Source organism: Belonocnema kinseyi, chromosome 10 (genome assembly GCF_010883055.1).
Source record: "Belonocnema kinseyi isolate 2016_QV_RU_SX_M_011 chromosome 10, B_treatae_v1, whole genome shotgun sequence".
In the NCBI taxonomy this organism is placed as follows: Eukaryota; Metazoa; Arthropoda; class Insecta; order Hymenoptera; family Cynipidae; genus Belonocnema; species Belonocnema kinseyi.
In genome coordinates, this window is record NC_046666.1 from 81,955,618 (window position 1) to 81,979,447 (window position 23,830).

Consider the following 23,830-nt stretch of genomic DNA (forward strand, 5'->3'; position numbering starts at 1 on the left):
AATTTATATTTTATACATGAAATAACATAACCTCAAAATATATGCATATCAAGAGGCGCGCGATCTATTCAAATCATGAGAATCGTCAGCATCGAAATCTGGGAATATTAAAATCCTAATCTCCTGAATTTATTTCAAAGCAGTTAGCAGATAGATATATAAATAGAATCGACGAAGTGCTCCGACCGGCAATCGTGCATCTTCGAGTTTTCAAATTCAGAAGAGGAGAAATGGGTTGCGCGCGCAACTCAGTCATTTACAGCGTCTCCTACTATATTCACACGGACATAGCCCTGTCACAGTATTGGACCGCATCTCGTTTCAGATCTGGGATCACTGCTCCCACTATATTTACACGGACATAGCCCTGTCATAGCATTGGACCACATCTCGTTTCAGATCTGGGATCACTGTGCTTGACTACTCTCACCTCACTTTCAACCAGGGTGTTGCAGTGACGCGTCACCCGAGGTTTCTGACGTATTATACGTAAAAAATGTATTATACGTAAGAAAAACCTGTAAAAACGTAATAAACGTAATAAAGATGGTGGAGTCGGATAGAGCATAGTATAAATTCACTTTTTTGAATTATGCTTATGTGTACCGACTTAAATTGTTGTTGTTTATCAGAACTTCATTTGACATCAAAATATCACCAAGAATATCAAAACTGAGACCACTCGTTGTAGAATTATTATTTTGACTTCTCTCATCTAATTGCATCAGGTTTTCTTCTAATGCGTTCATAATTATAACGCACTTTTTTCTGAAAAAAAAGTTTTGAAATCAGCGAAAATCCTTGAATGTTTTGTTTGTTTATTTATAAGATATTTGCAGTTCGGATAATTTGAAAATTGACCTGTGGTTTCTTAACCTTTCTTTAGCCGTATTCGATAATACGAGGTTGCATCCCTGACAAAACGCAACATTTTTGCCCTTTTTTTTTAAGGAAGGATAATTGTTCCCAACATGGATTCCTCGGTCTGCCGCGCTTCTATTCATTGTCGAAGTTGTAGAATAATACATTTTTTTCATTCACTTTAAATTTCAGGCATGCAACATAATATCGCATACCGCTACCGGCACTATTTTAAAGTTATGGAACGAAATGTGATAATGTCGACACCATCTTGAAAACGTAAACTACGTTTTGTAAGAAACTGAGTACTTAATATACGTACGTTAATTACGTCAAATACCTCATGTAATTTACCTAAGGTATATTACGTGCACAACCCTGCTTGCAACGCAACGTTGTTGTCTGAGGTTTCCACTGCGTGACTCTAGCACCTAGAAAAAATTATTAAAGTTACGGACTTTCGGCCAGGGTTGGTCAGTTACGCGTAACTCGAGTATTTTCTATGTATGATACGTTTTTGGCGTAATATACGTCGAAAACAGTAAAAAACCGTTGAAAACAGTAAAAAAAATCCTGTAAGGTACATTTTCAACATGGCCGACTTGCCAAATCAAGGTTACAGAGTTGACAAGTACATAGACTCATTTTTGAAATATAATAATTATTAAAAATTCTGTAAAATCCGTTATAGTAATTGAAAATAATAATTATGCCTGGGCTGGAAAAGAATACCCAACATCATAATGAATATCTATGTAATGATTTGTTTTTCGAGCGGAAGAAAGGACAGAAAACTAATTATAGCCTAATTATATTTATAACTAATTATAACCTCAAACTGCTTTAACATTTATTCAAAATCGATAAAATCGATATACATAAATCTCTAAAAAATTATCTATAATTCTAGGTTCTGCAGTATTGTGAATGAAACTATCACAAATGATTCACAAAGTAGAATTTTTTCCTTTCTTAACTTTTATGAATTTGTAGGACAATTGGTCCCACATTTTCCTTTAAAACTCCTCGATTCATTTTTTTATTATTCACTGTAATGAAAAGTTGAAAAGCGGACACGGGAATCACGACTTACATCAAGAAGAATAGATTATTTTAGGTATTTTTCGATATTGACGCATGCGCACTGAAAGTTTTCATTCGAACGTAATATACGTCAAAACGCGTAGAAAACCACATATAATACCTAGAGTATTATACGGTACCAACCCTGCCTTCGGTCTATGCAGATGACAGGTATTTTATTTTTTAAATTTGTTAACGCTGCAAGAAAAAGTATTGCGATTACTCCGTGTGTTTCTAATGCAAATTTTAAGGTAGAATCCGAATTTCAACAATTTAAGGCTGTTGGAACGGTGCGCACAAAAATGGCGAAACCTCATGAATTATCATCGACCAGTGGTCGATGATAATTCGGTTATGACCTTTTAAAAATGCACTGAGAATATTCCCCCGTAACCGAAAGGGGTTCCATAGTCGTGGGATATGCGCTAGCTGTCTGATTTTTTGAAATAAAAATGGGTAATAGCTAAAAAATGAATAAATTTCTTATTGAAAATAACAATGTCTGCAGATTTTTTCAAAAATTTAAAAACATTACAGGCACTTACTTTTTGCAAACTATTTTCTACGCTCTGATTCACAAAGATTCATTATTCTCAGATATCGAGATATTGCACTCGGAGAGATTCAATGCAAAAAATTAATTTCTGTATTATTACTACTATTATTTAATTGATTTAATTAAATAATTCAATTAATTTAGTTAAATAATTCAATGAATCAATTATTCTACACAGCAGACGTCGAATTTAGTAACCATTTTCGCAGGAAAATTTTTCAAAACATTGACAAAAAACTACATTACCGGTACTTACATTCTAAAAACTATTTTCTACGACCTGATTCGCACAGATTCATTATTCTTAGATATCGAGACAGTGCGCTCGAAGAGATTCAATGCAAAGAATTAATTGCTGTATTATTACTACTATTATTTAATTCAATAAATTAAATAATTTAATTAATTCAAATAAATAAATAATTGATTAAATTTAGTACAATATTTCAATGAATTAATTATTCTACACAGCAGACGTCGCATTTAGTAACCATTTACGTACCGAAAATTTTCAAAACATTAGCAAAAAACTACATTACCGGCGCTTATATTCTAAAAACTATTTTCTACGCCCTGATTCGCAAAGATTCATTATTCACTAATAATAATTGATTCATTGAATTATTGAACTGAATTAATTAAATTATTTAACTAAATTATTTGGATTAATTTAATTAATTAATTAAATTATTTATTTTAATTAATTAAAATATTTCATTTAATTAATTAAATAATAGTAGTAATAATAGAACAATTATTTTCTTGCATTGAATCTCTCCGAGTGCACTGTCTCGATATCTAAGAATAATGAATCTTTGCAAATCAGAGCCCAAAAAATAGTTTTTAAAAAGTAAATGCCTGTAATGTTTTTAAATGTATGCAAAAATCTGCAGATATTGTTATTTTCAATGAGAAATTTATGCGATTATTATAAGTGTTCTGTAAAGCGAGAATAGGCTGTATAATACTTGCCTTAGTCATGCGATTCTACGTAAGGCGCAATTTCCATACGTGTTTTGCACGTTACATACAATAAGATATGTAAATAAGTAAATAAATAATACGTTTTTCAAATTGAAAAATTATTCTCAATTATTTTCAGCGAGTTCACAGCGGCATCCTTCTATCACTTTTCACAGTTTTCCTATTCCAAAGCCAAGTAAGACATGTCAAGAAACAATTACAGTATTAAGAACACAAATCGCATCTTTATTCTAATTTAAAATTCCCGCCAAGAGCAGCCAACCTTACCGACAGTACACATGCTTGGTAGTACGAACATGTAACGTTCATCGATCAGCGCCATGCACCTGTCAGTCGCTCTGGTCTCCATTCGGATATTTTTCTTAACCACTTAAAAAAGACAGCTAGCGCATATCCCACAACTATGGAACCCCTTTCGGTGACGGGGGAATATTCTTGGTGCATTTTTAAAAGCTCAAAACCGAATGATCATCGAACACTGGTAGGTTTGGAGTGTCTCATAGATTTCGCCATTTTTGTGCGCACCGTTCCAACAGCCTTAAAAGTTGATCTTGCTGTTTTTTTTTTTTTTTTATTTTTTTAAGAAAAAACCGAAGGGCGACTCAGTGGGGTCTTAAAGGGTACCCAGTAATAAACGTTGAATAGAGAAAAATTAATATTTTCAGATTTCAGCGTAAAAATGAACATTCTTCTATTATTTCAAATGCGCGATTTTTCCATCTGTCTAAAATGACATTGTAAGCCCAGTGGGCACAAAGTTTGGCGACGTCTTTGCGACATCGTTACAACATCTTAAAGACAACTTTACGACATCATATGTCAATGTTGTGAAGGTGTCTTTACGATATCGTAAATAAGTCGTATGATATGATGATGTCTTAACGATATCGTAAAGACATTGTAACAACATGGACATAGGATGTAGTAAAACTGTCGTAACGATGTCCTAAAGACGTCGCCAAATTTTGTGTCCACTGGGAAGAATAGGATATCTCAGAAACGAATTTATTTATATTTCCATAGCAGCCGCCGCATAGGTTCCTATTCCCCAAAAAAGAACGTGTTTTCAATATATTGAATTCCTTGTCATTGTACCAACAGATAACCTCACAGAGATGTCTTTTATTCCCCAAAAGTGTTCATATTTTGAGATTATTTCATTCCTTCTAATAAGTGCACAAAATATGTGTAATAAATTGTTTTAATTCCTTCATGTGGAATATAAGTTTTGAAAATTTAATTTTAATCAATTCAAGTCCGCCTCTCTGGAGTTAAAATTATTTGAATTCACACATTTAAATAGATTTCTTTAATGCATTTTTTAAGACGTTCAAATAAATGAGTAAAATGTAAATAAATATAAATTTGAATATTTTTCGAATGTAAAAGTTATACAAATATTTAATTAAGAAAAATAGGTTACATAAATTCTGTCTTCTGTAACCGAAGGAACCGAATGGAACCTCTACAAAGTACCCGTAAAGACCCCATGGGGTCCCCATGCGGTTGCTTTTTAAAAAACTAAAAAAAACCAGCGAAATCAACTTTTAAATTGTTGAAAGTCGAATTATACGTTAAAATTTGCATTAGAAACTCACGGAGTAATCTCAATACTTTTTCTTGTAGCGTTAAAAACTTTAAAAAATAAAATACCTGTCATTTACATGGGCCGAAAACGACTTCAAGTGCATTTTCTTTTAGTAGCAGTTAATAAGCATTCCGTCGGTAACTTTAAAAATTTTGTCTGGATGCTAGCGCCACGTAGTGGGAACCTCAGACAACAACGCTGCGATTCAAATAAGAGAGGACTTTATTTTTAAACTACGCGCGTAACATACTATTTGAACTATTATGGGTGCGCTTGAAGTCACCTTCAGCAGAAGTTTATGATATTTTTAAAAAAATTTTAACGCTGCAAAAAAAAGTATTGCGATTACTCCATGAGTTTTTAATAGAAAATTTAACGTAGAATACGAATTTCAACAGTTTAAAAGTTGATCTTGCTGTTTTTTTGTTTAGTTTTTTTAAAAAGGAACCGAATGGGGACCCAATGGGATCTTTACGGGTACTTTATAGAGGCTCCATTCGGTTACTTCGGTCCGCCAGGGAAGAAAAATCTCTGTTGTGATTCATTAATTTGAAAAGTTAATCTGTGTAACAACATTGTGTAACGTGTTTTGAGGTTGTCTTATTTCGTAAACTCATAAATTTTAATATTAAAACGGAATTTTTGTCACTGATTCAAGTTGAGCCGAGTTCCGAGTTAACCTCTGGAGTATACTAATAAAACTGACTTTTCTTACCCCACCTATTCGCTATTTCGTACCCCACGCACTCGGCATGTCGTACCTTAAATGCGAGAGGTATCTGAATCACTATCAAGGTACATTAAACACCGTTATATTTTTACCTGCAACAAAATATACCGCCAAGTTTTTACTGTGTTCGCCTCAAATCAACGAGTATTTATATTCTGGCATCAGCTTTGAATTATGTTAATGATAAAATTGTTTCACTATGAAAAACCAATTTTCAAAATATTGTAAAGTACCAAAAAAAGTTTATAAATATTATTAGAAACCCATCGGTCATTCTTGAGATATTAGTGATAAAAATAAGCCTTCCAAATTTCATCAATTTATCTGCACCAATTTTCAAGTAATTTTGTTTACAAAAAAGAGTGACAATTGTTCCAAACGTTGTATTAGACAGTTTTTAATTGATTAAAAATGTTTCGACATGATTACTAATATGGAGCTTCCTCTATAAGAAAACAAAAAGATGAACATATGTCCTAGCGGGACCAGTGAACAGTACGGTTACTACCCAGTGGGCACAACGTTTGGGGACGTTTCACGACATCTTTACGACAACTTTACATCCTATGTCCATGTCGTAAAGACATGGTAAAGACATGGACATAGGATGTCGTAACGATGTCCTAAAGGCTTCGCCAAATGTTGTGCCCACTGGGTATATATGGTCACCTTCGATCACGCAATTGCGTAAACGTTCTATCCACGCGGTCCTTTAGGGTTAAAATTAAACCAATTAGTTCAAAGCACTAAAAAAAGTGTGCATTTTTTATACTTTGTTTAAAAAAATGTTTCAGTCCTTATGGATAAGTAGAAAAATGCCAGAATCATGTGGCGTTTGTTGACAAATTTGTAAAAAACGACATTTTTCTTCCTTATTCCAGTCAAAATTTACATTAAAGAATATAAGTTGTACAAACAAGCAACAAGAAATTAAGTGGGACGATGGTCGTGGGGGCGAAAGCGTGGGCTTTGTACTCACTCCATCGACTTGCGGTTCGATTCCCGCCTCGCACTTTAGAAGAGCCTCTTTATCTCCGGAGAGTCGTGAGACCGGTACCCTTGGAGAAAAAGGTTCTCTATGTACTTAAAGCTGTTGTTCTTAGTGGTTCTGAACCCACCCGGTAACAAGCGTTGAATTCAGAAACATTAAGAATTTGTATTCCTATGAATACGCGATTTTTCCTCCGTCTAAAAATCCCCCAATGGGAATAGAAAAAGTGCAAATCCTATTCCTTTCAATCGACTTAGTAAAATTTAACGAAAGCACTTATTTAACCTATTTTTCATTATTAAATCTTTTTATAACTTATAAATTCGAAAAATATGAAAATTTATATATATTTATATTTTAATTATTTATTTAAACATCTTAAAAAATGCAACAAAGAAATCTATGCAAATGTTTGAATTTAAATAATTTTAACTCTAGAAAGGCAGAGTTGAATTGGTGAGAATTAAAATTTCAGAATTTACATTCCGCATTAAGGAATTAAAAAAACTTATGAGACATATTTCGTGAACTTATTAGAAGGAATTAAATAAAATCAAAATAGGACCACTTCTGAGGAATAAAAAATATCTCTGTGTGGTGGGTTACCGGTAAAATTAGAAGGAATTAAATATCTTAAAAACACGTTCTCTTTGGGAGATTAGAGAACTGTTTGGCGGTCGCTATGGAAATAGAAGTGAATAAGTTTAGGAGGTATCTTATTCTTATTGTGGAATTTTAGACAGATGGAAAAATCGCGTGTTCAAAATAATAGAATAATCTTCACTTTTGCGCTGAAATCTGAAAATATTAATTTTTCTCTATTCTACGCTTATTACCGAGCACCTTGTACTGTAGGACCCCTTCCACCATCAAGTAAGTGTGTGGGGGGTTCGTAGAGGAAAAGGGAAGAAGGTACAAGAAAAATGTAAACCCTTAGGGGACACATTAGAAAAAAAAATTAAATCAACCTTTCTCATCTTTCATATTGGCTAATTAAAATAGTTTATTTGGCGAGGATACCGATAATTTGCGATAAAATTAATTTGACCACTAAAAATGATGTGTTAAAAAAAAATACACAAAATTAATATTTTCGACTAATATACTGCAAAACACTTTATACACTCGTTTAAAGGTTGTTTTTTGGGACATGTTGGAAAGGGATGAGGTCAACATCGAAAAGCAATGGATCTGTCCCATTTGGGGACGTGGTTTTCACTTTTCAGAGGTCTCTGTAATTTGCACCGTTTCATGCCTTCCATCAGTCTCATATTTGTAGATATGAGAGTTTTCTTCCTTATCATTCGGGAATAAAGTGACCTCGCTGTATCACCCGGTTATTAGCGTAGAATAGAGAAAAATTAATATTTTCAGATTTCAGCGCAAAAGTGAAGATTATTCTATTATTTTGAATGTGCGATTTTCCCATCTCTTTAAAATGCCACCATAAAAATAAGATACCTCCGGAACTTATTCACTTCTATTTCCATAGCGACCGCCACACGGTTTTGTATTCTCCCAAAGGGAAAATGTGTTATATATATAATATTTGTTAAATGCACTGTTGAAATATATGTCTGGATGAAGAGTGGGGGGGGGGCAGGAATGGCTTGAGCGAGTCAATCATATAAAATTACAAGTTTATTAATATTTAAAAGTAATAATTACATAAAGTTCAAAAGCGCGATAATTCCGAAAAGGCTGTGAGGCTATGGTGGAGCCGAGCAACGGAGATCACTTTTAATCAATTTCGCGAAGACGAATCACTTCTACGCAGTCAAGGTAGACTCAGTAGTCTTGAAGACAATAATAACCGTTCACACGAACCAACAAGGAAAACTCCTTCTCGCTGAAGTAGCCCTTTGTTCACGCAGCACACTGCCAAAACTCTCGCGGCCATAGCTCAAAACCTACTTCTCCCTCGTCATTTGTTTCCCGACATCCTCTCTATTCTCACGCATGCGCATTTCAAATTCTAGAACATTCTATACAATAGTAATAATAATCTCAAATTAAGAATTCAATTTTAGTTTGTAACAATCGGCAATCCTATGCGAAGTTTGGTCCTCCAAACTTTTGGCTTATTTTCGACGACAGCTTAATACAAATAATTTTTCTTACACAGCTTTTAGCAATTTTTTTAGTCTGGTTACGATTTTCGCTTGCTGAATCTGAATTCTCGTTTTCGACATGCTCACTCTGTTTACTTTAATGTGAACTTTCGCTCACATTTGACTCATTGTCACTCTCATTCTCGCAATTTGAGTCTCTCCACAGCTTCAATTGGCTCACATGGGCCGTTGTTTGAAAATTTCTATCACGACATTCATTCAATTTCTTAAGTCTATACGTGTCACTTGGCTCAATACTAATAACGACCAATTGCCCTTTATAAGTTGGCTGAAGCTTTTTAGAGAACCCTGTGGCAATAGGATTTCCCTTGATAAATACAATGTCTCCTAAATCATATTTTACAGTCTGGTTACTCTTAGAATCAGAATAAAATTTGTATTTCGCTTGTTCTGACAATATTCTCTCTTGCAATTTTTCTTGTAATTCGCTAGGGTGGGTGTATGTTTCGCTAGCTTCTGCAACTTTTATAAGTTCGTCCTCGTAAAATCTGGGTATGTAACCTAATAAAGCTTCGAATGGACTGATAACTAGAGACTTACTGACAGTAGAATTTAAATCGCCCTCGATTTTCTTGACGTGCAAATCCCAATCATTTGTATTTCCATTTTGGGTGGCAATTTTCATTAACGGAATAATTGTACTATTCAGTCTCTCTATCAATCTGTTCGCTTGAGGGTGACGACTGGAATTAAGCGTATGCTTAATCCCAAGCTTAAGACAGAAACTTTGGAAACTTTTAGACGTGAAAAACGTCCCTCTGTCGGTAACTAGACGTTTCGGCGCTTCAAACAATTCTACAAATTCTCGAGTTTTCTTCATTATGCTAACAGCAGTTACTTTTTTAACAGACTTTAAACTTGCGAATTTCCTTAAATTGCCAATGAAACCAATGACATACTGGTTGCCACGAGAGGTTTTAGGAAATGGTCCTACGTGGTCGCGATGTACAATTTGAAAAGGCCTAGGGCCTGGTGGAATAGGGGGCAATTCCCCTTCTTTCTTTCCAACTTTATTCTTAGCAAGAATACACTCCAAACAATTTCGGATGTGCATCTTTGCATAACGCCTCAGTTCCGGAAAATAGAACTGCTCCGTAATTCGACTGACCGTTTCATCAACTCCAAAATGGCTGTGCAAGTCATAATACCTAAGAACTATAGATTTTCGCATATGTTTGGGAACATAAAACAATTATTTAACTCGAGTCCCCTTTTGGAGTTGTTTATACAATAAACCATCCCGCAGAACAAAATCTTTAACCTTGTCTTTCATTAGCTTCGTTCTCTCGCTTTCAGGTTTTCTTAGAATTTCGATATTTTTTAACGCTTTTTCATCGCTTCTTTGAAAAATTAGGTCTTCATCATCGCGTGTTTTAATAGTCAAAATCTGATCTTTAATTTCTCTGAATTGAAAATTTTCTTCGGGAAATTTGAGGATTTTGAGTTTTCCATGCATTCATATTAATTAAACATTGACAATCTGTTATTATCACGAATGTAATTCCAATTAGAAAATTCCGTAGGCGTCGGAGAGCCCATGCAATTGCAAGTAACTCAAGACGACTTGAGTGATAAAGTTGTTCGGTCTCAGTGGTTTTTCTGCTAATAGCGTACACCAATCTTAAAGGATCTTCTTGCCTATCAGCTTGTAATAAAAGCGCACCTAAACCCACAGCCGACAAAGAAGGTTATTGCGATACCCTTCCTTTGGATAATCCCTAAAACTCGATGCATTAGTTTGGCAAAATTCATCGGAGCATTTACCAACTCGAACATTGCCCTATTAAACTCGCTCGTTTGCGTCTCGGTTATGAAAGCGGTTTTGTCGCGTGAATTCTCATTCATAGGTATTTGCAGATAACCCGATGCCAGATCCAACGTTGCAAAATACCGCGCCCCATAAACTTTCTCAATCAAATCATCAAAGTTAGGTATCGGAAAATTATACGGCTTTGCTATTTGATTCAATTTGCGATAGTCTACCACCATCAGTGACTCGCGAATTCAGAATTTTTTTCTGAAACAATGCCAGCTTCTTTATATTCATGAACGATTTTGTCTAAGTCTGGGCGATCTTTAGCATTAAGGCGGTATGGCTTTGATTAAAAATGATTTGCTCCTTCTTTCAATTGAATCTCCATTTTGATTTTATTAGTACAACCTAAATCAATAATATCACTCGCGATGCAATCAAAATTTTCTTCGAGTAAGTTAATAAATTGTTGCCTTTGTAAAAACGTGACTTGTTTGTCCGTGTAAACTTCCGCGTTTGATAACGTTTATGGCGTTTTAGCCTTATAGGTGCTTCCTCAATTGCGAGTATATCACCCCCTATTTTCTGTCCCTTTTTTATTTTTATTTTCTTGTCTCGAAAATTTGTGATCGGTAATTCAAGAACTCCTATATCTGAGCAAACTTTAATGAAGTTAACTGTACCTGGCTCTATTTCCTTATTCTCTCCTGTAATGAAGCACCTTCGCCCAACTTCATAATCTTCGAAAATACTAGGATCTACATTCATGAAGTTTAGTTCATATCCAATACGCGTGTAGGAAATATCTAAAGCTTCTATAAAAGTTCTACATAAAATTATATCGTACTCTTGAGCTGTGTCAGGCACTATCCAAAAATCAATTTCTTTAGGTTTTAAATGATCAAGAACGACTGTTTGAGTTACTATTCCAGGTGAGATAACCTCACTGTTTCCAAATCCCCCTCATTTAGACTTATTTCGAATCACGGATAAATTTTCATTGAGAACCACTGAGGCACAAATAGTGCATATCGATGCACCAGGATCAATTTGAGCGCACAGCCTAACCTCACCCATATGAATTCCACGAATAAATTTATCAGACTCCTTGTTTTGAAATTCACTAGAAACAGCGTTTACCTCATTCTTTGACACACTCAATTCATTCGACACTTTATTATGTTTCTCTTCATTCTTACACCGTGAAGCTACCTGCGCTATCTGTTTACATAAGTACCATCTTACCTCTCTACGCGGGTTTGGACAATTTCTAGAAATATGACCAACTGACTTACAATTATAACATGTCGTACTGCCTGTAGTTGAAAATATATTCGATGTGCTGCTCCTATCCTCTTCTTTTGCTCTCCGATAATCGGCTGTACTCATCTGCCTGTCATTTCTTGCTGCTACTGTGCTTGTGTTGCAATAGAGGTATGCAATTGTGATAACGCGCCCTCTATTGATGCAAGTACGCGTGCCACGACCGCTGCAATCAGCAATACTGCCTGTTCCATCGGGATGCTCACTACTAGAGGCGCTCCCAGCCCTTCGTGGTTCCGCCATAGCACCTTCCTTCTAAACTTGTTCTAGCGTCGTCCTCAGCCGATTTGCATCAGCCTCGAAGATTTGTTTTTCTCTGGCCTTTTGGATCCTTTGCCTTTCAACCTCGGTCTCCAATTCCGCAATCCTTTCTTCATCCTCTGATATATGCGACATATCTATAATGACGTGTCCCGAATTTCATATTTCCTGTTGAAACTAGTCAAATTCGTCCGCCATTTTTTCTTGCGAATCACTACCGTACGCGCATATGGAATTCCTCTTAATTCAACTCGCTCGCCATCCCACTTCTGATTTGTTATATATATAATTTTTATTAAATGCACTATTGAACTATATGTCTGGATGAAGAGTGGGGGGAGCAGAAATGGCTTGAGCGAGTAAACAATATAAAATTACCGGTTTATTAATATTTAAAAGTAAAAATTACATAAAGTTCAAAAGCGCGATAATTCCGAACAGATTGTGAGGCTATGGTGCAGCCGAGCAACGGACGATCACTTTTAATCAATTTCGCGAAGACAAATCACTTCTACGCACTCAAGTTAGACTCAGTAGTCTTGAAGACAATAATAACTGTTCACATGAACCAACAAGGAAAACTCCCCGGCATCCTTTCTATTCTCACGCATACGCATTTCAAATTCTAGAACATTCTATACAATAGTAATAATAATCTCAAATTAAGAATTCAATTTTAGTTTATAACACGTGTTTTCAATATATTTAATTCCTTTTAAATTGTACCGGTAACACACCTCACAGAGATTTTTTTTTTATTCCTCAGAAGTGGTCATATTTTGATTTTACTTAAGTCCTTCTAATTAGTTCATAAAACATGTGTAATAAGTTGTTTAAATTCCTTCATGCGAAATATAAGTTCTGAAATTTTAATTCTAACCAATTCAAATCTGCCTCTCTAGAGTTAAAATTATTTTAATTCATCCATTTAAATAGATTTCTTTGATGCATTTTTTAAGACTTTTAAATAAATTATTAAAATATAAATAAATATCAATTTTTATATTTTTCGAATTCACAAGTTATAAAAATATTTAATCATGAAAATAGGTTAAATAAATACTTTCGTTCATTTTTACTAAGCCGGTTGAGAGGAATAGGATTTGCACTTTTTCTATTCCCGTTGGGGGATTTTTAGACGGAGGAAAAATCGCGTATTCATAGGAATACAAATTCTTAAATTATCTGGATTCAACGCTTGTTACCGGGCCTATACTATTGTCCAATCGAACGTTGCGACATATTTGCGACAGCGTTACGACATTCTATGTCCACGCCGTTAAGGTGTCTTTACGATATCGTAAATAAGTCGTATGATGTGACGATGTCTTTACGATATCGCAAAGACACCGAAACGACATGGACATAGGATGTCGTAAAGTTGTCGTAAAGATGTCGTAAAGACGTCACCAAATTTTGTGCCCACTGGGTGCACAATCATTTGCATTTAAAATCTATAGCATTCACTTGCAACTTTTCTTAAATCGTATTAATTACATCAGCATAAAATGTAACAACTTTAAATTATTATTTTTCAAAGATGAATACTCTTTCGAGGCCATTAAATTCTTTAATTTCAAAATTTGTTTATTCAGTTATTAATAATTTAAAAAATAGTGAAGTAACTGGCTTGGCGTGGTTCGACAACCGAATTTTGTGTGTCGGCTGGAATCGTTTCATCACAGAATTTACAGAAACGGAAATTGGAACTCACAAATCATACTGGGAAGCCAGACACACTGAAGATATCACTTGCGTTTCGATGGGACATCCACAAGCTTTAGCGACTGCTTCTTATAATGGAGAAATAATTCTTTGGCGATTGGAAACTGGTCAACCTTATAGAATTTATCAAGCAAGCGATCCATCTGGAAGGCAAAACTTTGAAAAAATCAATTAAAATGATAGAATAATCTATAAAAGCAAAGGAATCATTTTCACTTCCATTTTTCAGGCGTGCAATAGAATTTAAAAAAGACCCACCGGTGAAATTGGGAAGGTCGATAAAAAGTCCATATCAATCAAAAAACGGGTTGTTGTATTATATAATTTTACAATAGTTTACTGAATTTAATAAATAAAATTTACATATTTAATTAATCAAAACTGTAATTTAAATTGCTTAATTAAATGTACCTTTCAAAAACGTTTTTTTTTTATCTTCGTTAGAAGAACTGTTAGAACTCAATCGCTGGATCAACTAAAAAAATCCAAACAACCAACTTCCAATTTGGGTGATACGATATCAGGCATTGCCATTTCTGATGTTTTGTTTTTAAATTCGAGACCAACGGCTGCAGATGTTGGAACTTTGCTGGTTGCCCTTGAATCTGGATTAATTCAAATTTGGAACCATCATCCTGGGGCTGGATTTTTAAATGCATTCTCAGCTATTCACAAACGTGAAGACTTTGTTAGATCTTTAACTACTGACCCAGAAAATGAATTTTTAATAACAGGACATCAGATCGGATACATAAAAGTTTGGTTGCTTAAAAATTATATGCTTGCTGATCCTCCAAAAATTAACATGTGTGCTTTAAGACTCGAATTTCCCTTCCTCTGGAAAGACAGGATAAACGGGGGAGCAAAAAGAGCCGTTAGGGATCAACCCCTTCCACTTTTAGTATCATCAGTACGAGGACACGCAAAATCTATTAATTCCATTCAATTTGTACCAGGAGCCAGAATAATTATCAGGTTAGATTTAGGGGAGAGAAGGGCATGTTGGCACGGAGGCTATAAGTTGGCGCACCCTCATTTACAAAAAACTACAATAGCTAAAGACTATTGTAAATAATCCTATCGTCCGAATTCTTGTATAATATTATGCAATTGATCAAAAATTCACAGTCAATTTTTCAAGCAATGAAACTCACATGTTTTATTCATTTGACTATTACAACACTTTTACAACATCTGATTTTTAAGCTCATGGTTAGAAAAGATTAACCACTGACCTACGGAACTTTCATGCCCACATCCTTGACTATATATACCTCACGAATTTGACTGAATCTTTAACCAAAGATATTTGCTTTAACTGTATTCGTGCTGACGAATCGTGGCGAATTGACTGGTTTCAGAAATTTGATTACCGCCATATGTTACCTCTAAATTTACATGAAATGAAAATAGCATATTACAGTGAGCTACATAATTTAAATGCAAGATATGTAATTCAACTACTCATTAATATATTGCAATATAAACACAACAGTACCCATTAATAAACGTTGAATTCAGAAAAATTAAGAATTTGTATTCCTTTGAACACGCGATTTTTCTCCGTCTAAAAATCCTACAACGGGAACAGAAAAAGTGCAAATCCTATTCCTCTCAATCGACTTAGTAGAATTTAATGAAAGCATTTATTTAACCTATTTTTCATTATTAAATCTTTTTATAACTTTTAAATTCGCAAAATATGCAAATTTATATTTATTTATATTTTGACAATTTATTTAAACGTGTTAAAAATCCATTAAAGAAATATAGTTAAATCTGAGAATTAAAATAATTTTAACTCTAGAGAGGCGGACTTGAATTGATTAAGATTAAATTTTCAAAAATTATATTCCACATGAAGGAAATTAATCATCTCAAAAATTGAATACTTTTGGGGAATAGAAGACATCTCTGTGAGGTTATCTGTCGGTAAAATTACAAGGAATTAAAGATATTGAAAACACAATCTCTTTTGGGGAATAGGAACCTATGCGGCGCCGCTGTGGAAATAGAAATAAATTAGTTTCGGAGATATCCTATTCTTATAATGACATTTTAGACAGATGGAACAATCGCGCATTCAAAATAATAGAATAATTTTCATTTTTACGCTGAAATCTGAAAATATCAATTATTCTATATTCAACGCTTATTACCAGGTAATAGTGTGCCAAACCGCACAAGTGGCGGATAACTCAACGCATGTTAGTACTCCAGAAAAAATAACATTAACCTATTCTATATATTTTTGATTAAGAAATTTTCTTTCACTAACTTTGGCCAAAATATCAAGCTACCTAAATTACATTTTCGCATTATTTACGGTTGTATAATTTGTTTTTTTTTTTAGTTGCGCCAACGTAACCTCCTCTTCCCTATTTTAATTTATAAATAAGATACTAAAAATGCTGTTAATTTCTGTCGAAGCTTCCCTGAATAACAATTGTGTCTCTAGTGGGAGTTCCGATCACTCAATTAAAATTTGGACACTAGGTGGGCGTTATATTTCAACTTTAGGAACTTTCAAACCATGGATGCCAATTTTACCAAATATTCCGGTTCAGAATTATATGACAGATTACAGAATTCCTCCAGATGTGGAAAAATCGACGAGCTTTACAACTTTAAAGGTAAAAAATATCATCATTTTTATTTCAACCATCAAGATGAAAGTTCAAAATTCGAAATCTTATGTCGTGTAAATACACTCAACTCCCAATGTAAGTACGGTTTTGGGCATGGCTTGCAATGGCCTTCAGCATAAATCGGGGGAATCCAAACGTAAACAGCCAGGGTCGCATGAACCAGCTCTGTTCCATTTGGACTTATGCTAACAGCTGACGTAACTAACGCCCTGAGGGTACTGCCCTCGTGCTCTTTGTCACGCGTGACTGACTCTCGGTCCCACGGTCATCGCACCATAAAAATGACGAGGACTTAAATTCTAGATATAGCGTTAACTGAGTGTGCTTATATCAGGAATTGTTTGAAGTAAAAGCGGCACAACGTAAATTGTCCATAGAACTTTTGTATTGGTATATAATTTATATTCTTTGATATACTGAGAGTAAGAGGCGCCCCATGCAAAAAGGAAAGTTTTCCAAATTTCTTGCAAAAGTGGTGCTGCTAATGTAAATAAAGGCTATGTGCTTGTGCAGTCCTGTGTTAAATAGGACTAAGACCTCAACGCTTTCAAAAGTATGGAAAAGATGAGATATATAACAGTATCTTTAACGGAGAAAGTAAAATTTATTCAATTTGTCGAGAAATGAGTTCAAAGGAAGAAGAACATTGCTGCTGATTTCGGAATACCTGCCAAATTTCTAACTACTATTTTTAAGAACTACGCGCTCAAAACAATATTTCCTTATCTACTCTGCTTAAAATGCCCGATAGAATCTGATAGGAACCAGATACGACCCTGGGTCTATCGGAAACCTATCTGGTACACGAAACCAACAATTATTATACACTTAAGTTCAAAATTAGTATCTATCAGAGTCTATCCGGCACCTATCTGGGAAAATCCTATATTGTATGTTTATCCGAGCCCATTTGGGACCTATTTGGGCCGTAAAAACAGAAATAGAAGTGTCTGCCTGGGTCTTTGGTACCTATATCTGATAAACGAAAACAGAAATTATTTTACACTAAGTTCAAAATTTGTATCGATCATGGTCTATCCGGGCCCTGCCTGGGAAAATCCCACAGTGTATGTTTATCCGGGCCTATCTGGGAGCTATTTAGACCGTGAAAACAGAAATAAAAGTATCTTCTGTAAAAGGTCTATCTGATACTCTAAAACAGAATTTATTTTACTCTAAGTTCAAAATTAGTATCTATCAGGATCTATGTGGGATAATAAATAAGAAAAAACTAAAAAAAGACAACAAATGTATTTACATTTTTTTCATAATTTGTTGTGAAATAAAAAAAGTGCCCTTACGGTAGGAATCTGATCACGTGACCCACTCATCACATGACCTTAAAAATGCACAAAAAAAAGGTTTCATACAGCCCTCATCAGAAATAGTCTCATTTTTTAGAGAAATTCATATTACGTTTTATGGAACGTACTTAAACGCATTATGTGCGTTTATATTCTTATTTTCGATAATTCGAAGTTATTTTAGGCCCCGGAGTATTATTGCTACTAAAGTATTGAAAAAAACTTAAAAGGTTCTTCGCGGTGGTGAAAAAGAAGAAAAATCGGAAGATAAATCTGACGATCCCGAATTAACTATACAAGTTTCAGAGGAAGAGAGATTCGCCCTTTGGGGACATCGATTAGAAGACTCAGTTCTCGGAAAATATTACGAAATTCCTACTCAATCTACACTACGAAGCGACGTTATTCTCGATACTTCTCTAAAAGATGTAAGCCTTATGACATAGTGTAAATTACAAATTTCAGAAAATGAAATCCCCTGATGCATGTTTTTCTTAATTTACTTCAGCATTATTGTTTGCTTTGCAAATTTTTTTGAATGAAAAATATTTTTTTCTATATTAATTTTTTCACTGAAACAACCCTTCCAAATAAAAATAAAAAATTAAAGTAAAACAATTTTTCGATATTTTTTCAAAATCACTTTGGGATTCTTATCCCAAATTTCACAATAAGTAATTTAAAGAAAATCTATTTCAATTTTTTTTGTGCTTAGTGGTAGGATATTTTTTTAAATACTAAAGCACGAAAAACAAACCAAAATTACAGAAAACTTGAACTTTTGTCTATTATTTGGAAAAGTTTTGAACTTTTTTTATGTTGCTATTTTTATTATAGAAAAATTCCATGTCAAATAATCTGGGGAATTGCATCTAGCGTTAGTGATTTTAATCAACTTTCTTAGGTGTTGAAAGAAAAACCCTAAAATAATTTTTGAAAAATTCAAAAAAGATAGGATATTCAAAATTCGAGTTCCTTTTTTAACTTTCGTAACTTTGATGATTTTAATCAAATAAAGATCTATTTTGTACTTGTTCATAATAAGACGCAGTTTTGAAGAAACATTTGTCGAAAACAAAATTTCAAACACTTTTTGAATGTTTCAAACATAAATTTTTAAACTGATTTTTTTCAGAAGAAAAAACCTATTTGATTTTCTTTCTTTTTATAGATGGCATAATAGACTTTTAAATATAAAAATTAGATCTCCGTTAGTTTTCGAGAAATAATTAAATCTGCTTACATTTTTAAAAATTATTTATGGCAAACTGAGGGAGATCCTATTTTTATATTTACAGGGCTCTCTAATACATTGTAAGCTATCTATAAAAAAATAAACCCAAATTGAATGGATTTTTCTTACATTCAGTTTAAAAATATATTTTTGAAAAATCCAAAGATTTTTAAATAATTTTTTCAAATAATATTCTTTCAAAACTACGTTTTTTATGAATTAAAACAATACATCTTCATATTATTAAAATCGCCGGTCAAAACAGTTGTAATAAAAGGACAAACAAATTTTAATTTTTAATGTCTCCTAAATTTTTTGAATTTTTCAAACATTATTTTAGGGTTTTTTTCAACGCCTATGAGAACTGATACTAAAATTTTCATGAAAATTACTAACAATAGACAAAATTCTTCAGGTGATTTGACATGGAATTGCTTTCTAGAAAGAATAAAAAAATGTCAAATGTTTGCACAATACTTTATGCAACAAAGGTATGATTTACAAATTTATCTCGGCTGACATTTGAAGGTAGGTTTATGCGGCCATAATAGTACAGGGGTGACTGCGAATAAGTTGAGCACTAGCTCTCGCTTCTCCTGTTTTGTAAACAGCTACTTTCAGAACTAAAAAAAAGCTGATAAACCGCGTAAATCATGCCTGTGTTACATACAATATTTTAACCGCCCCAATTAGATTATTTCACGTTAAACTGTGCAAGTTATTGATATTAAAAAAATTCTTTAACAATTAAAGTATGGAATATTAATAGACAATAATCTGTCAAGAATAAAAAATAAATAAGTTTCAGAATTTTAAGTGAAACTTAACTTTTCTCCATTTTCTCGAGTAAAATTAAAAATGCCCACTCATTTTTTAAATATCAACAAAAAGTTTTTTTTCACCCTCTTTCGATTTTTCGCGAGAAGGGTTTAAATAAAATTAAAAGAACAAAAAAGATGTATTTCATTGAAATCTAAAACATTCATTTAAAAATGTGTTCAATACATTCAATAATTTTAAAGTAAATCAAGAAAAACAGGAAATTTGGTCTGAATTCTGATTTTCCGAAATTTATATTTTACGCTAGGGCGTAGGGAGTTTTTAAATTATAAAACCTCAAAAATATCTACTCTCGTGAAAAATTGGAAATCAACTTCTTCCAAAGAATTAACTTCAACCCAACGGTGCGAATAGCAAGTGTTTTTGTTGCCTTTGTAAGTGGGATGTCTTATAACTACTTTTCGATACAAAAAAAACAAAAAAAAAAACAGAATCTTTGACTTGGCTGTTTTTGAAAAACAAATACATTTTTATTTGTGGTTTACTCTGAACCAATCTATTCAAATGATTGAATTTTTGAAATAGGGAAAGAAATAATCCAAAAAATGATACGTTTCTAGAATCGCTAATATTTAAAAACAGATATAGATCCCAGATACAAAACCAAGGGGAAACATTCTTGGTGTTCGCACTTTTGGGTTGAAGCCATTTCAATCACACCGTAATTAACGCCTGTTTGAAACATTTAGATTTTCGTGTACAATTACCTGAAAACAGATGACTTAAAACACGTGGAAACACCGGACGCACCTTCAATTATAAGGAGCAAGTATGTTTACTAATTGACTATTTTGATCTCTTTTTTCAAAAGAGTCTATAAGATAAAATAAAGAAATACTTTGTCCAGAATTATAATCATATTTACATGATTATATATTATAGCCGCATATTCATACAAATCGTCAGAATACAGAATAAATTTTCTTTCCAGCAATGGAAGAACAGTTTCGTACATTACGCACCCAGAAGATTAAAATGCGCAGAAGGTACCTTCAAGTCTATATTTCCACTGGTCGTGCAAATTGAAATCTAAAATTCGAAAAGCTTTCTAAAAGTAAGTCTTATTAATCTAACGTTGAAGCACAACAGTACCGCTTGGATATTCGATTAAATAACAAGTGTTTATTGAGAAACAAACTATTCCTATACATTGTTTCGATAATAAAAGGTGTAAAACGTGCGAAGTACGTCGCCTCTAAGTTCGCTACGCCTGCAATTTTAAATCTGATTTCTAAATAGATTTCTCAATTTTATAGTTCACTATTTTAGTCGTTTCTTCTTATCAATATATTATAAATTTATCAAGAACGTCGTTCCCTAAAAATGTCTCAATTCGACATCATGTATTCTACATACAAATTTTTTTTCTAAAAGCGTCGCAAAGACTTAAAAAGCGTAGCAAAATTCGAAGCGACTCTGGTACAATACGCTAAAAAACTAGACGCCTTTCAACTTTCAGAAAAAAATATAAAATACTGAAGATAAAAGACGTTGGTGTACGAAACGTTGAGCGATCTTCAAAAGTCTTGAAAGATTCGTACCGCCGCGATGGATATGATAATTTTGTTGCGAACGCCAATGTGACAACTAATTTAGTGCTTCCATCATGGAGAAACGAGGGGGTGTTTTCCAAATTGCACTGGACGTACGCTTCAATCTGTTTTTGTCAATTCCCTGGAACAACTCAGACAAATCTGGAGTGCACTTTTTCACGTCGAAGATTCGCATTATTGCTTGCATTGGAACGTACTCCTGCATTGCTAAATGCTTCTGCCGATAATGAGCTGAAATGCAAATTTAGAATGTAAATTCAAAGTAAATAAAAAGTTTACCTTTACTTTCACATCACATATTGGATATTGTTGCACGTGTTAAAATATTTTTTTTTTAAACGAGATTTTTAAAAATCTTTTATTCAGAAGGCTTCCAATTTTTTTAATATAAAATGTTTCACATTTAAGTTATTGAGTTGTATAATTTTGAATCATGACGATTTTAAATGATAATAAAAAATAAAAAATTGTCAATGTTCTACCATTTCATAGTTCAAAGTTCTGATTTCCGAATATTTAATTTTAAATGCTTACAATTTTTATTATTTTTTCTATATCAGCGTATAGGTAGTGTCAACAATGCATCGCCACCAGTTTACGACAGACTGTTTACGTTTCCAGAGACCGATTTAGTTGAAAAGACAGTGCGAGACAACTCACGAAACTGCTCTGACATTGGAGCTCTTGTATTTTTAATATATACATACTGAACGTTTTTAAAAAAATTATTTTTTTCACTTTTTAAAATTTTTTTAAATCCTATCATTTTTATAATTTTCTTCGAGTTTACAAGTGTTTAATTCAGGGTTGATAATTAAATCGTTTAAAACTATTTTTTAATTATGTAAAATATAATATGTTCATTCATATGTTGAAATTGCGCAAGTAAAATTTCAAATCATGAAATTTAAATATTTGAATAACTTTTATTCTACAGTCAAATATTGTTAAATTCTAAGCAGTTACGTTTTAAAAATCTTTAACACGCAATTGTACATATATGTGCAAACTTCACCTTACAACTTATAATTTAGAAATTGCTCAATTTTTAGGGATAAAATTTGAAATTGTCGTATATTATTCGATTTGAAACATTTTCAAGACAAAATGTTTAATTTTCACAAACTTCTGATAAGAAGTTTTCCACTGCAATCATTTTAAAATAGCACAATAATATTACGATTAATTTTTTGTAAATCATTTCATACAAAAGAAAACTACCTACAGAAATCAATGGAAAAATAATATTCTTTCTTCAATTCAGAACTCTTTGCAAAAAGACAGTGATAATTGTTATAATATACATAACATAATGAAAATCTTTATTCAAATTTTAATTAAAGAATCTTCAATGCGAAAATACACACCATCGTACTTTATTATAGTTAATTTCAAAAATATTTTATTTGAATAGATAAATAAAATATATATTTTAGCATTAAAGTATTATGGACGTAAAAAACGTTTCAAATCCTAAAAAGTATTTTTTTTCGTACTCAATTTGGCTCCAGTTTGACGCGCATCTTCAATGATTGAAAAAGTGTTGTCTAATTCCGTAACACGCAACTCATAAGCTGCGCATTTTTGTGAAATTTTGATAACTACGAAAAATTAACACCCATGTGCTTTTTTGAGCACTTACACAGGGTGAAAATCATAACTTTTTTTTAGATTTTTAAAGTGATTTTTTCCGAGTTCTATCGTAAAATATGCCTGTCACAGAGTTGAAACAAAACATCCGGGACAGCCTTTGAAACATAATTAAGCACCTTGAGAACTAGAATATTTATATCTATTCATAATTTTTAGATTCCTAAACTTTATACAAATGATTCGTATGAATATAAATCATTCACAACATTTTTGATCGTTAATTTCTCAAGTTTTGTACGCGAATTCGTACATGGAGGCATGATAGAGTGGAAATTTGAGTTATATTTTAATTTCCTATTTCTAAACAAATGCAACTAAAATTTTCAATTTTTGTTTGCAACGACCCAAAAAAAAAATTATAGGTACCTCTTGACTAATCTTAATTTTCTATTACCCACGTATGTGATTAATACGAAAGTATTAAACTCAAAAAATATACCAATTAAAGATTAGTAGAAATATCAGTAAAAATTAGTAGAAAAAGTTAAATAAATACATATATATATTTTGCCGGGAGCGGGTGCTAATCTGAATAATTGCACCCGCTTCCAGCGAAATCGCGGTAAAATTTCAGCCATAACCACGTCTCACAACCGTGAGATAGGTGGTTA

At 33.0% G+C, this 23,830-nt stretch overlaps 2 protein-coding genes across 3 annotated transcripts in view; one reads left to right on the forward strand and one right to left on the reverse strand.

Moving 5' to 3' along the window:
- The window catches only part of LOC117181383 (WD repeat-containing protein on Y chromosome), an 88,444-nt gene extending 67,377 nt beyond the window's left edge, over positions 1 to 21,067 (forward strand). Inside the window, 6 exon segments of the mRNA XM_033373986.1 lie at positions 13,880 to 14,218; positions 14,444 to 14,962; positions 16,446 to 16,620; positions 18,170 to 18,367; positions 20,703 to 20,782; positions 20,945 to 21,067. Of these exon segments, the coding sequence (XP_033229877.1) occupies positions 13,880 to 14,218; positions 14,444 to 14,962; positions 16,446 to 16,620; positions 18,170 to 18,367; positions 20,703 to 20,782; positions 20,945 to 20,987 (1,354 nt within the window). The 3' untranslated portion in view covers positions 20,988 to 21,067.
- Positions 20,852 to 23,830, reverse strand: part of LOC117181380 (inner centromere protein A-like) — a 15,545-nt gene continuing 12,566 nt past the window's right edge. For both annotated transcript variants that reach the window (XM_033373982.1, XM_033373981.1), the window contains exon 9: positions 20,852 to 21,797. In XM_033373982.1, the coding sequence (XP_033229873.1) occupies positions 21,601 to 21,797 (197 nt within the window). In that variant the 3' untranslated portion in view covers positions 20,852 to 21,600. The remainder of the gene's footprint in view (positions 21,798 to 23,830) is intronic.